The 14,945-nt window shown below is 41.1% G+C and overlaps 2 protein-coding genes across 2 annotated transcripts; one reads left to right on the forward strand and one right to left on the reverse strand.

Moving 5' to 3' along the window:
* Window positions 1-2,999: 2,999 nt before the first annotated feature.
* On the forward strand, window positions 3,000-11,890 carry LOC133924483 (probable E3 ubiquitin-protein ligase ARI8). The gene is made up of 15 exons (XM_062370047.1): window positions 3,000-3,453; window positions 5,646-5,770; window positions 6,383-6,485; window positions 6,931-7,021; window positions 8,067-8,239; window positions 8,629-8,733; window positions 8,807-8,895; window positions 9,467-9,574; window positions 9,656-9,746; window positions 9,853-9,942; window positions 10,311-10,358; window positions 10,557-10,628; window positions 10,711-10,810; window positions 10,896-11,022; window positions 11,208-11,890. The coding sequence occupies exons 1-15, from the start codon at window positions 3,289-3,291 to the stop codon at window positions 11,488-11,490; spliced, it is 1,770 nt and encodes a 589-aa protein (XP_062226031.1). The 5' UTR covers window positions 3,000-3,288; the 3' UTR covers window positions 11,491-11,890.
* A 468-nt stretch (window positions 11,891-12,358) lies between these two features.
* On the reverse strand, window positions 12,359-13,258 carry LOC133925528 (oleosin-B3-like). The gene has a single exon (XM_062371425.1). The coding sequence runs from the start codon at window positions 13,256-13,258 to the stop codon at window positions 12,359-12,361; it is 900 nt and encodes a 299-aa protein (XP_062227409.1).
* Between the last annotated feature and the right edge of the window lie 1,687 nt (window positions 13,259-14,945).

Genomic DNA, 14,945 nt, shown 5'->3' on the forward strand with positions numbered 1-14,945 from the left:
GCATTTTAACGGGACTACCGTTGGTCGGTCGGTCGGTCTGTCATTGTAGTGTTAGGAAGAGGCGGAAGGGTCAAAGCATTTACCCGGTTCGAATCCTTTGCAATTCGAAAGTCGCAAATGATCCGAGCGGGGCAGAAAAAGAGGGTTCTGGTTAGGCTTTCCTTCGGTATTTGGTAACCTTGCTTCCGCTCGACGCTGGCACACTTCATTGGGCAGGACGGCAGAACGAACACAATAAAATAGGGACTTCGATAAGACTAGCGTGGGCATATTAGGTGCTCCCACCCTGTGTGCGGTTCCATGCTCCCACTCTTTTAAAAAGTAAATATAAATAAAATAGTCAAAAGTTTTTTTGAAAAAATTAGACAACAATGGTCCAAATTTAATCTACCATGCCATGCAAAAGGAATCCCGAATTCCATGTATATAGTAAAAACAAAAGGAACAAATTCCGCAAAAAATGAAACTGAAAATAAAAAAAAAGGAGTAAAAGAGAAATGCTACTGTTCACTAACGTTTATCTTTTTTGTTTCTCCTAAAATACAATGTATTTGAAGTTAAACTTTTGGATGATACTTAGTCATATCATCCACAATCTAACATAATTTTATCAGGGTTTTTCATGACCATTTTCACCGTTTTTAAAAAGTTGGAGCACGAGAGCGCGTGAAGGGGTGGGAGCACTGAATATGTTCTCCTAAACTAGCTTATCGTAAACTTTTACTCTTCAAATAATAAAAAAAATGGAGAGAGAGAGAGAGCGCTTACAGTATACTTCATCTGCAAAAAGAAAGATTATATTGTTAGCTACATTTCATGCAAAAACATTCCTATTTGTATATGTTAGAGTTCATCGATCCTTGGCAAATGCTAAAAATATGCACAGGAGAGTGAGAACAAAACGAGTTATGTATTTTTTTGTGGAATAAGATAGCTTTCGACATTCAAATTAAAAAGGTCCTGATAAATCTACTTTTTCTTGGGTTTTACATTCTAAAGTACTAATTACTAAATTAACTATTTAGTGGCTATAGTAGTCCTTTTGGACAATTCAATGAAAGAATATTAATCTATTGATAAACCAACTCGCTCTTTCGTAAACATCCAATAATAAATTTTACCTTAGACATCTGTTTAATTTAGCTGAACTTAGCTAAAACCCCTTGAATGCACCGAGCACAAGCCACCCCTTACCCTCTCTTTCTCCTTGCATCCAGGTTCTTCACCAAGCCCACACGCTCCTATTATTAAATCATCATATGTTTTTTGTAGGCTTTGTCTTTGTTGACGGTTTGTGAATAACTTTTAAAATATTTATAAGTAAAATAAAGATATCTACATATCATAGAAGAATATCGCAAAAGGAGATACAAATATTTATACAGATTTGGACCTCTCAGATGATAACATTACTAGTTCCGCCTTACCTTAATTGATTTTAGAAACAAATATTAAAGTATGGGGGTATTTGGATCTGGTCCTAATGATCTAATACTTGTCCTCAAAATATGTTTTTTCTAATTGAAAGCTTCACTTTAATACTTGAAGCTGTACTTTAATACTCCAAAGCTGTTATCCTCCCAGGAAGAGGTGAAAACCGGAAAAATGGCTCTAACAGATATTATAGTCGTAGCATAGGTGCAACTTTTCCATGCTACCCGTAGCCAGGGTTAACAAATTCGTCGATTACTGCTTAAAATTCGTGGTAACTGATCTTACCGCTCCGCTCCGATAATATAAACCGATCGTTTAACAAATTTGAATTTAAAAAATTTAAAATTCAAAAAATAAAAAATTAGAAAATATCTAAAAAAAACTAGAGACAATTTTAAGAACTTCTATGAAAATAATTTTCAAAAATAATATCGTTTGTATCATATTTTATAGGAAGAAAGTTTGAAAAAAAAAGAAAAAACTTGAAACGAGTAGCCCATTTATTAACTCATGTTAAGGAAAAGCTTAACATACAAATACTCATTTTTTTAAGATATATCTTAAGAGGATCTTTAAAATTGGTTTCATTTTAATTAGAGTTTTATTAATTTCCTATAATTTTTACAAAGTTCAGAAGCATAAAGTGAATATATTAAGAAACAACATTGTAAGTAATTTTTTCATGTCTCCCATTATTTTTTCTACATAAAGCATAGTATAAGTAAACTAATAAAAGTATCTTCACTACTTTTGGAGATGTGACGAGTTAGTTATGAATTAATCTAGTTACAACATATTTATACAATCCTGTATATTACAATAACTATTTCACGAGTTCATGTATTTTTAAAAGACATAAGATCATGTAAGAAGACTAACAAAGTTGGTTTCATGATTTTTTATTAGAAAAGAGTAAACTATGCATTTAACTTGGTTTAGTAAATACATTTTCTCACAGAAATATTCAATTTTTTATGATTATAAATACTTTTATTATGTAGATCATGTTAAAAGGAAACCAACAAATTTTGTTTCACTTGATTTAAAGCTTAGATGGATTGGTTATTGATTTTACAATACTTTTAGTTTTTTTTATATCACTGAAATTCGAGAAAACCGAGCGGTTACCGATAATACGAAAAATGCGAAAAATGTGCTTGATAAATCGGTGAAACCGCTCGGTAACCGGTGTAAACTGAGCGGTTACCGTTTGATCGATTCGGTCCGAATTCTCGCCGAATATCAAATTTGGCCGAATAAATTTTGAGTGAATTCTTGTCAAATTCCGAGCGGTTATCATGATGACCGCATTTTTTCTGTTTCCATCGGGTCTCAGTTTTCATGCTCCAAATAGTTTTGTAAACATTGCCCGTATTTAGTAGAAAACCATGATCTTTTGTTTCTATGAGAGGAATGAAACCCATGAATCAGTGAAATAAAACAAAACCAAAGCCAGCTAAAAACACGGAGAAAAGCTGTAAGAAAAAAAAGAGAAATGGAGAGAGGAAGTAGACATAACTAAAAACAAAAGGCGCAAGAAAAGAGAAATGGAGGAAAAAGGTACAAGAAAAGGAGGGGAATGCCCTCATTCCCAGCTTCCTCTGCGACCGAGCGAGCGAATCCAACCCAACTCACCCATCCATTTCTCCCTCCCTCCCTCCCCATTCCTTCGCACCTCCGCCCTCCCCCCACCTCCGCATCCGCCAGCCCCCGAATCCGCGCGGGCGCTTCGCCACCCTACCCCGATCGCTTCCTCCTCGTGGTGGGCGCCGCTCCGATCCGCCCGATCCGCGCTGCTTCTGGGGCTCCTGCGCGCGTCGGCGAGCGGCCGGGGGCGGCGTAGGGACGGGGGCCATGGACTCCGAGGACGACATGCATGACGCCAGCGACTCCGCCGCCGACGACTTCTACAGTGGCGGGGAGGCCGGGCTCGCCGCCAGCGATGACGGGGACGCCGACTACGACTTCGCCGACCGCGACTCTGACGACTCCGCGGAGCTCCTCTCCCACCGGCAGCAGGTGATCTCGGTCTCCCGTCCTTGTGGGGATGCGATGCGTGCGTGGGAGTGGATCCGCTTCCGTGCGAGAAATGTGGGAATTGGGGGGTTGTAAATCCAGGCGACGGTTGAATGAGGCGTTTGTTTCGGCATTGCACGTCTAGGATATAGCCTTCGTAGTTTAGTAGGATAGACTGGGATGTGACTCACTGGCACGAGTGAGTGTTCTTACATTTGTTGTTACCCCCATTCGAATTCGTGGTGGTGACACAAGCTAGGGCCTCCGAGAATCAATTGTGCATTTGTTTTTTGATAGGAGAAGTGTTGGATCCAGGAGTGCTGGTTTAGCGCGGAGCGAGCAGTGTCGTTGATGCATACAATACACTTATACACGTCAGGCACTAGGCAGCCACATAGCGGTAGACAACTAGATGCTTTCCATGAAAATTATGTACACCAAATGACAATAGTATAGAATATTTGCGATGGGGATTTGGAGGGAGTAGTAATGCTAAATTTTATTGCTGGCATGTAGCAAGTCATGACGTTAAAAGTCCACCTGCTTGTTGAATGCCAAATTTCGTAGAGTATATGAACTACCAATTCCATGCAGTCTGCGACAAAATGCATACTTTGGGATGCCCTAAGAACAACTTAAGAGGAAAATTTACCATATTTCCATGCCCAAACTTATCAAAGTGCTTAGCACTTGAACTAGAGCAGTTAACTTAGTCACCTGCTGTACCACAAGAGCAGAATCGGTTGCAGTTCCATCTAGTTCTGAATTTTTTTATTTTTATTTTTGTGATGGACAGACAAAAGAGATGATGGCACAGTAAATCTTACTTCATCTGTTTCTTTGTTTTCCTTTTTTCTCTGGCTTTGCATCTTGTTCTGCCTAATGTACAAGTTGTATTTGTAGTATGTTGGCACATCATCAATTCGTTTGGGGGCTGTGGCTGAGATAGAATAGCATTTGGGAACAGAGAGTCCAATCCGAGTTTACTTGGAGATCCCTTTCCCCCCAAAGGTGCCAAGTTGGACACCCGGATCCCCGAATCCAAGTCATATTATGATACATGTGTCTGTGTGTCTGAGTAGTGTTCTTGTGTCTGAAAATAAATCACCAAATCGGACACGAATTTGGGTTGGATTCCAACACCCTTGTGGCCTTGTCTGTGTCCAAGTAGCACTGGTCCAGTATCCTAGTTTTGTACAGCTTCAGTCTGACAATACTTGGTTTGTTTATGGTAAATTACAAAGTTAAAACCTGATGGGCACAACAACAGCTAGGTGTTTATTGTGTTTACCTAGATGTATGTACAATATTCTTGTGTCTTGCTTATTTCATGGTTTGTACTGAATTTCCGTTCTAACGACTACAGATGACCAAAAGACTTGATAGATACGATTTCATGGGTGCTTGACACTGATGGTGAACTACTATAGTCATTACTTGTTGATTACACATTTTTGTGTTCAACTGTTGGTACATTGCCTAGAAGATGTTTAATTGACATACTTCTGAACTTGAGTAGCTTCTATTGTTTCAACTTGTTTCCGCATCTCCTTCCCAATGCCCTCCTTGTTTCCTTTCAATCTGCATTGATTGGGGGAGTGCTTTGGGGAATAAAAGAATATAATTTGAGAAGTTATTATTCATTTGTTGAGTGCCTTAATGTTCTATGCTTCTGGCTTTCCAAACATGTAAAAATACTGAAAAAACTATATACTCTGGAAGACAAATTTACTACTAAGCATGTTTCGGTTTTAGCGATTTTTCGCAGAAGCTGGCGCTGTCCTAAACAAACTGAAAAAATGTCTTCTTAGGGAAGCTATTGCCAGGCCGTAATTGACTTGTATATAAGACAAACCAAACATTTCATGCAGGTGCTTTAAACATGACACTGGAAAAGAATACATTGTTTGCCCGCCTCATAACAATGTTCTATCTCCAAGTGATGTGTTATTTCTCTAATCGTGTATATTTGATTTGTTTAGCCAGAATTTGTTGCTGAAGAATTTCATTTGATTATTTTTGGTAGTCAATGTTTGATTCTCTTTATGGTAATCTACTGATCTTATGAAGTTTAACTGATTTTTACACTAGATCAAGTGATCATCTACCGACATTCAGTTTTACGTGTTCCTTTGTGCTTGCTAGACCCCTCATGGACTGCTGTTCTTACAGTCATTTGTTTGTTTGTGCCCCAGCAAAATTACAGTATATTGAGTGAACCTGATATAAAGCAGCGCCAAGAGGATGACATAAATAGGGTTTCAACTGTTCTTTCAATTTCCAAGTCAGAAGCATGTGTTCTTCTTCGCAACTATAACTGGTACAGTCCTCACCCGCCATAAGATTGCAACCGCACTCTTGTAGTTTGCCCCTTCTGGTGTTGTGCAAAATCTTTTCATGGCTTCTAGATTATCATACTTAAGGTACTTTATTCGTTATCCAAGTGACATTTATGTGTGGGCATAATTGTGTTTCATGCATGTTTATACAATAGGCTATTAAGATTCAAGTTGTTGGAATCTGGCTTATGGGGTTGCTGTTTTATCTACAGCTTATGCCTTATAGTCTCATCTTCATTTGCATAAGATTACGCCATACTGCTTTAGCCCATTAACAGTAGTACACTCTGTAGCTGTATGAAATCAATTGCTTCTTATCCAAATCAGTGTTTTGAAAACGGGTCTACTAGGCCATGTGCTCAGCTGTGTACACGGAATGGGTGCCCCTACCTGTTAGGCCGGTTAGGCTGCATAATAAGCCCGATTATACTGTACAACCACTACTAGTTGGGTGACCGGTCGAGTACCGTTTACTGGTTTTCAAAACCTTGATCCAAATGTGCTACTTCATTGTTCCTTCCGTCTGGATTCAGAGCACGAAATGCTTTGTGTGTTGTTGATTTCACTATCTCATTTTAATATTCACTCTACAGGAGTGTTAGTAAGGTGCATGACGAATGGTTTGCTGATGAAGAACGCGTTCGTAAGGTTGTCGGTTTACCAGAGAAGCGCATTGGAATGCCAAACGACAGAGAAGTATGCCCATGCCTCATTTGTTCCACCTGTTCTTTCAGTTGCCTAAGCATATTTCCTCTCTCTGAATAATATAATAATCCTTGGGGATTGCTGTTACAATCACTCTATACTTTTTAGCTATGGAATGTTGCTCAATTCTTTGCTCCTTTGTATTTCTGTTGTTAGATATAGATCGCGTTCTAGATAGAGATAGAGTAGTTCGAATCTATTGTAATCCTAGCACTAAAAATAAAGGGTGTGTGGGTCTGATGAGATCAATACGCAATTATTCTCCCCACACAATTTCACTTGTCTTATGCATTGTTAGCAGCACGTGCATCTGCCCTTCCATTTCTCTTGCCTGTTCTCGGTGGCTTCCACCGAACCTTGATTAGGACACCTGATACTCCTGAATAGTTCAATGCTTAACTCCTTAGTCCTTACGCATTTGTTCATCTCATAACAGGTGACATGTGGAATATGTTTTGAAAGTTGCCCTCGTGCATCGATGAGTGCTGCTGCATGCCGCCATCCTTTCTGCGGTACATGTTGGAGAGGTTTGTTTATTTGGGCCTCAACTATTTATATGTATACGAACCTTGGATTCCCATTTGTGTGGAATCAACGTCACCTATTCGTATTGAACCAAACAATTGGTCCATGGCAACTGCTCTTTCTCCAGCCTTAACACTTGGGTGACGACTGGTGGTAGTTAACGATACCATTTGTTCTGCTACTATACTTTTTGCTGGCATTGTCATTTCTGCTTCACTTTTGCAAATACCTCTTTGACTGATGTCATGGTTACCTATAAAGCTTGCTTAAACAAGAAACTGACAGCGGTTTGACTTTGAAGTGATTGTCTTCAGTTACATCTTTGTTATACCGTCCAAAGTTATTACCAGTTGTTTCAAATAAATGCTCAGTTTGCTAGATTCCAGTACTTTACCATTCTATATGTTGTATGTTTATAGTCTAGGTGAAAGGCTAATCCCTTAGATTACTCGCTGACATTAGTGTGAGATTTATTTCATTTGCCTCTTTATGTGCTGCATTTCACCCTTACATGCTCACACTGCATTTGGATGTAATTCTATTTGGGAAAAAATGGATTACTTGAGTAGAGATTTATCAGAATTTTCCAGAGCACAGAGGAATTCTGCTGCTTTGCATGCACAACTTTATAATGGCAAATTTTGCCATAGGGTACCCTCACTTTGTGGCTTTTGCTGAAAGACACTGAAAAAAATTTATATTTGCTGCTGGACACTACAAAATTGTGTATATTTGCTGCAGGACACAATCTAGTGTCTTGCAGCAAATGTTGAAAATTGTGTCCTGCAGCAAATAAACACATTTTTATAGTGTCCAGCAGCAAATATCAAATTTTTCAGTGTCTTTCAGCAAAATCCACAAAGTCAGAGTGTCCTGTGGCAATATGGCGGGCAAGTGGCGTTATTCCATTCCTTGGTTGGTTGTTTTAATTTGTTGCACTTTTGGTCAACTTTGAGGTGTTATTCTGATATCTCATGGAAGCAACATGCTGTAAACTCTAGCTTTGAATCTTACTATGTGATTGACATTTTGCTATTATATTGGCAGGTTACATTAGCACTGCTATAAATGATGGTCCAGGATGTTTGATGTTGAGGTGTCCTGATCCGTCCTGTGCTGCTGCTGTTGGACAAGATATGATAAATTCACTGGCTGATGACGAGGATAAGGAAAAGTACGGGCGATATCTTCGCAGATCTTACATTGAAGATAATAGAAAGGTAAGTTAATGTAACTCGGTATAGAGATATTGGTATCGACTATAATACCATGACAATTAAAAGCTGTGCAGCTGATATTTAGATTTACTCACTTATATAGAATATCTATTTTATCTTTTTGGATAATTTGAATAACCATACCTGTTGCTTCATATTCCCCTTTTTTCAAAAGAAGGAAGTCGATATTTTCCATGCATTTTGAATAATTGGACATTGTGTTCTCTTTTCCCCCCACAATCGAATTCTTTGTATGGTGTCAATTCAACTTCAAAAATGATGTTGTTGCTCGGTAATTGACATGATTAACCACCATATTTAACTAACTCTTGAGTTTGACACTTGGCATATTTTAAATCCATGTTTGTTAAATTGGGTTATCTGTGGAACAGACAAAATGGTGTCCTGCTCCTGGATGTGAATATGCTGTAGAATTCGTCATTGGCAGTGGCAGCTATGATGTTAATTGCAACTGTTCATATGGGTTTTGTTGGAATGTGAGTACTCGACTCATTAGTTTATTTGTTCTGTAATCAGCAGACCGTAGAATATTTATTTATTTTTTGGCAGTGCACTGAGGAAGCTCATCGCCCAGTAGATTGTGCCACTGTCTCAAAGTGGATCCTCAAGAACAGTGCGGAGTCAGAGAATATGAACTGGTATAGCAGGGATATAGCACACCGTTTTTATTACTAATGCTGACCTTTTGGTCATTCTCAATTTGGAAGTGAAATTTCTCTTTACCTCGTTCTGGAAATATTAAATATCAGACCCCCTCCCCCCCCCAAAAAAAAAAAAAATCAAATGATGCTGCTGCCTGCAACCTACTTGGCCTTGCGCACCTCCCTGAACACCTGCTAGCTGCAGGTGTGGCCCCAGAACAAGCCCATGCAGACAAATGGGCTCTGTACTATATTGAACCAGCGTGTCATTACATTTCAGACTTTGCCTTGTTTGATCATACATGCTTTTTCTTATACTGATTCTGTTCTATTTCATGTTCTACATTTAGATGTATAGTGGGCCTTGTATAAAAAGTTCAGCTTAGTCGATGTTCTTTTACTGGCATAATGATGTTCTAAAACCACCAGTCCCACCAATATTGGGAGTTGTGAAAAATATGGTTGCATGATGTGATTCTTAAGAAGTATAATTTATTTTTTTGTTAACCTCAGTTATTTCAAGTGTGAACTGTGTTGTTGACTTTCAAACTGTTGGTTATGCTTTCAGGATACTGGCTAATTCAAAGCCTTGTCCTAAGTGCAAGCGGCCTATTGAAAAAAACCAGGGATGCATGCACATCACATGCACTCCTCCCTGTAAATTTGAGTTCTGCTGGTATGCAATCTTTACTTCCTTTGTACGTTCTATTCTTAGTACTTGCAAAGCCAAAATGATACTTGCACTATCCCAATACAGGTTGTGTCTTGGTCCATGGTCGGAGCATGGAGAGAGGACTGGTGGATTTTATGCTTGTAACCGCTATGAGGCTGCAAGGCAGGAAGGAGCGGTAGTGGTTCTTAGCTTCTGATCTAAGATGTTTCCTCCATTACCTGCAAATGTTAGCTTATGTACTAAATTTTCTCACTTCTTGTGTTGCTTTGTTGTGGCTGCAGTACGATGAATCTGAAAGGAGAAGAGAAATGGCAAAGAACTCCCTTGAGAGATATACACATTATTATGAACGATGGGCAGCCAATCAGTCGGTAAGTTATCGAGTGTGAAAAAAGTGACCTGAACAACATTAGATCTTCACATTAGCAGGGAGTTTGGACTGACAATTGATGCATGCCAAGTGTTCTTTTGGTTAAAAATACTGCTGGTTGTGTTTTTTGTCAGATATCCATCATTGTTGGTTGACAAACAAAAGAAAAAGGCATGCACGATAAAGAAAAAAGGCAGCTGTGTTGCGCATGTAAATAGTTGTTGAGATATTGGTTCTTGTCTGCTTAAACCCGTACAGATGACAAAACATGCTGCTGGTTGACATCGCAGTTTTTGTATCACTTGTTACTGTTAGAACTTAGAACACGTTTTCTGGTTACTTTTAACATCTTTTTTCTTCATGGTGCAGTCGAGGGCAAAGGCATTGGGGGATCTTCGAAGTCTGCAGAATGACAAGGTATATGATGAGTATATGACACTAGCCATTCTTTATCTTCTTTCCTTATTTCTCTATTCACATGAAACCGATGAAACCATATACGATTTGAATATTAACCATCTTAATGTTTTTCTTTTCACAACCCTATAATGTTTCTACCTCTGTTCACCTATCCAGAACTTCTAATAACAATAACTTTTTCAAATCTTTCTTCAGCTTGAAAAGTTAAGTGACATACAAAGCCAACCTGAGTCACAGCTGAAGTTCATCATAGAGGCATGGTTACAGGTATTATTTCATTAGTGTTCTAAGTTTAATTTTATCACAAGTCTTGTTGCGTTCTCATGACCTGTTTATTTTCAATGTGCAGATTGTCGAATGTAGAAGGGTATTGAAGTGGACTTATGCCTATGGATTTTACCTGCCAGAGCATGAGCATGCCAAAAGACAGTTCTTTGAATATTTACAAGGTTTGCAGTTTTGCTTTCATAAGTAACATGTATAAACTGCTGTTCCTGTTACTGAACTGGTTTATTCCTGGTCCCTATTATTTAGGTGAGGCAGAATCGGGTTTGGAGCGGTTACATCAATGTGCAGAGAAAGAACTTCAAGTATACCTTGAAGCAGAATCTCCCTCAAAAGATTTCAATGACTTCCGTACAAAGTTGGCTGGATTAACTAGGTATATATATCACTTCTTTTCATGTCATCTATTCTTGCTCTGATGCTATGTTGTATCCCGTGGAAGTTTTTCTTTGCTTCATCATTTTTTCTTTTCTTTTGAGGGCTTGGTCATCCCTAACTATAAACAGATGATCACTTAGCTTTTTACTATATCCTCATTTGACATATTTGTTTATTTTACAGCGTGACTCGCAATTATTTTGAAAATCTCGTCCGGGCTTTGGAAACTGGATTAAATGACGTAGGTCCTTCCACTAGCCATGGCGCATGCAGCAAAAGCACAACTTCCAAGGGCCTTGGTGGTAAGAGCAAGAGTGGCAAGAACAGGGCATCAAGTACCAGCTCCAAATCTGGCATATCAAGCCGTGGTGTGGATGATAGCAACATTTGGACGTGCGATCAGTGCACATACGTAAACCCCAAATCTGCCAGAGCCTGCCAGGCTTGTGACCGCCAACATCGATAGTGCTAGTCAGTCTTCATTTGATGTCTGGACTCCATTCATTGAGAATCCTCTGGTGTTACCCCGAGATACACAACATACATGAAACTGAAGTGTTAACTGATCTCTGGTGGTAGTGCGGAGGTATTAGGAGGAGGGTTGCTGCATGCAGTTATGCAAATGAAATAGAAGTTCGTGTATCCCCGATTGTTTGTCGACTGGCAGCACCCTTGAAGCCTCAACTCATCATCCAGTTCGATGTGTATATAAGTATATCCATATCTGTAATAGTGTTTTGTTTTATGGAAGTAGAGGCGCACAAGAGGGTGCCCGCCGCCAAATGAACTGAATTGTTGTAGTGGGATGTTGTAATGTAATAATGCATTGACCAGTTTTAAAGAAATTTAGTCTTTACGTTATTGAATTCCAAGAGAACTCTTGGATACAAGGGGGACATTGTGAACAAGTACAAATGTCCTAGTTTTCTTTTGCTTAAGCTTTCAGTGGTTGTGGTAAGCTGTGACGTTCCCTGTTCCTATGGGCCTACAACAGAGGACGCAAGGATCTGGGTAAGGGATGGATAGTAATTGTGCGATATGCCAACTAAATAGACTGGCAATTTGTCAGGGGGATTCGTCTATTTCGTCTTCAGAAGGAAAGTGATTATGTGATATATGCCAACAATAGACAAGCAATCAACCAGATCCCTATTTAACCGGAATTAATCATGCGATATGATGTCATTGTTTCCTTCCAAAAGCACACATTGTTTCCATGTTCAATTTTCCAGTCCTTGGAATGAAACCTTAGATTAGTGACTATATATAAGTGCCACCCCCGGTTACAAGACACTAGGTGCCTATGATTCTGTAGCCTCTCGGCATGGCTGCGCTCATCGTGCCAATGGCCGGGGTGATGGCACTGCTGCTGGTTGCGCCGTCCACAGCGCACGCCGTTTATCACGCGCCTGGTCCTCTCCACCATCCCCATGCTGATGCTCCGAGCCCTCACCACCACTATGGCCATCACGCTCCGGTGCCGGCGCCTGCTCACTCACTAAAGGCTCCCTGCCACGGTGGTGCCGACCATGCGCTGGCACCAGGTCCTCACAGCGGTCATGCTCCAGCAACGGCGCCGGCGAACGCTCCAGGTCCACATCACCATGGCGTCCATCACGCGTCAGCGCCGGCGCACCAGCCGACGCACGCTCGAGGACACCATCATGGCAGCCACCACGCGTCATCGCCTGCGCCGGTTCATGGTCACCAGCCGGCCCACGCTCCAGGTCCGCACCACCATGGCGGATGCCACCAGCCGGCCCACACTCCAAGTCCGCACCACCGTGGTGTCCGCCACGCGTCAGCGCCGGTGCCGGTTCATGGCCACCAGCCGGCGCACGCTCCATGTCCACACCACCATGGCAGCCACCACGCGTCAGCGCCGGCACCGGTTCATGGACACCAGCCAGCCCATGCTCCAGGTCCACACCATCATGGCGGCCACCATGTGTCAGCGCCGGCGCCAGTTCATGGCGACCAGCCGGCCCACGCTCCAGGTCCGCACCACCATGACGGCCACCATCCGTCAGCGCCGGCGCCGGTTCATGGCCACCAGCCGGCCTACGCTCCAGTTCCGCATCATCACGGTCACCATGCTCCGGCACCGGCACCACTTCGTGCCAACCAGCCGGCCCATGCGCCATCTCCGCATCACCACGGTCACGACCTCGCTCCGAGATCTCAGTACCATCACGGTCGCCACGTGCCTGACGCACCGTCGCCAATCCAACCATCCGCTCCTGCTCCGAGTCTCGACAGCCACGAGCGTGACGGACATGATCAAGCGACAGCGCCGGCCCCGGCCCCTGCCCGCGTTGGTGAAGAGGCTCCCCCACCGAGTTACTACGCTCATCCGCCGGCTACCGATTATCCCGACTACCCCTGGACAGCGCCGGCGCCATCGCCGGAAAGTTCTTCAGCTCCCATTGCTGTCGCCGGTGGATCAACAGGGTTGCTCTGTGCGATCGCCGTGTGCGTGTGCGCGGCCGTGCTGCTTCTTTAGTTTAGCTATGGACAATCTGTCAGCTATTTAATAAGTGCGCGTGCGTGCATGATGGAATGCAAGTCTCATCAACTGATCCTGTAGCAGAATAGCAGGAATAGTGCAATGCAAAACATTTTTTGATTATTTTTTCGCACTTCCTACATCTCGGGCGCCGGTAAGGTTCCCTATGGGGGTTTGATTGGGGGTCTTCGTCGCTGGCTTTAGAGGAAGATTTGGAGGAGGAAGGCCGACCCGACAGAGGAGGATAGCTGGTGGGGCGGGAGAGCGTAAATCGGTCTGGTTAGTGTAGCGGACGCGGATCTGATGGCGAGGCCGTCGGAGAAGACTGGGGGCGGGCAAGAGGCATGGGAGCGGCGAGCGGGATGGGCGCGGGCGAGAGCTAGTGAGAAATTTTGTAAAAACAGACGTTCGAAGAATAGCATTTGCTTTTTTTTTTCTTGAGAAAGTGGGTTTTGCTTTGTTGAACACGAATGTATGTGACTGTGAGCATCTTGGGGAGGAGATATATATGTGTTTCCATATTAGCACAAAACATAAAATATTCTTGAAAGAACAATGGAAAACAAACAGTTCTATACGGACGGCAGAATAAAATTTCAACACTCTTTTCGTCTCTGAATTTCAAATTATAATATTTTAATGAGCAATATTGTAGCAAATGACTCTAGTTTTACATTGTCTATTAGTGAATTATTGATTTGGCAATGTTCTCCAGCAAATGCCTTAGTACCTTTTCTAGTAGTGTAATAGTACTAATGTTATGGAAATTTACTATTTTTGCTGTTTGCTTGTGTGTGGGTGTAATTTATTCTTGTGTTGATCACATTCACATCAAATAACTAAGGAGAAATTCTGTTGCGTTATGAATTTATTTGCGAGTTTTGACTAGCACTAAATATGCTCAAACTAATCAAAATATAGACAATCACGATAACCATTTATTATAATAGACAATAAAGTTATAAATAAGTTTTGTAGGCGTCCTAAGTTATAAATATGAAACTTCAAAGTTAAGAGGTATCAAGTTTTATTAATTTTGTAGTGTCAAGTGAGCTTTGGAATTATTTTAGGAAAAAATACTGTGAGTTTCAACAAGTTATTAGGTGTTTCGAGTTTCAAAGATAATTTTCTAGTATGAAAGCAAGTTTTGAAAGTGTTTCTAGAGTGAAGAGTTCAACTTAAAAAAATATTAAATTTGTAGTATCAGGTGAGTTTCAGAATTGTTTCATAAAAGTTGACATTTTGAATTTCAACAAGCGAAAAGGTGTTTCAAGTTTCATACAACACCCAATCCTCGAACCACATGAAAGAAAATCTAATAAAGGTGCAACTTCAAAAAATAAAGTTTGATAAAGCTTTTCTTACCTCAAGAAATGTGTGAGAGAAGGGCGAGAGAAGACGAAAGGGACAAAATG

This window comes from Phragmites australis, chromosome 7 (genome assembly GCF_958298935.1).
Source record: "Phragmites australis chromosome 7, lpPhrAust1.1, whole genome shotgun sequence".
Classification (NCBI taxonomy): Eukaryota; Viridiplantae; Streptophyta; class Magnoliopsida; order Poales; family Poaceae; genus Phragmites; species Phragmites australis.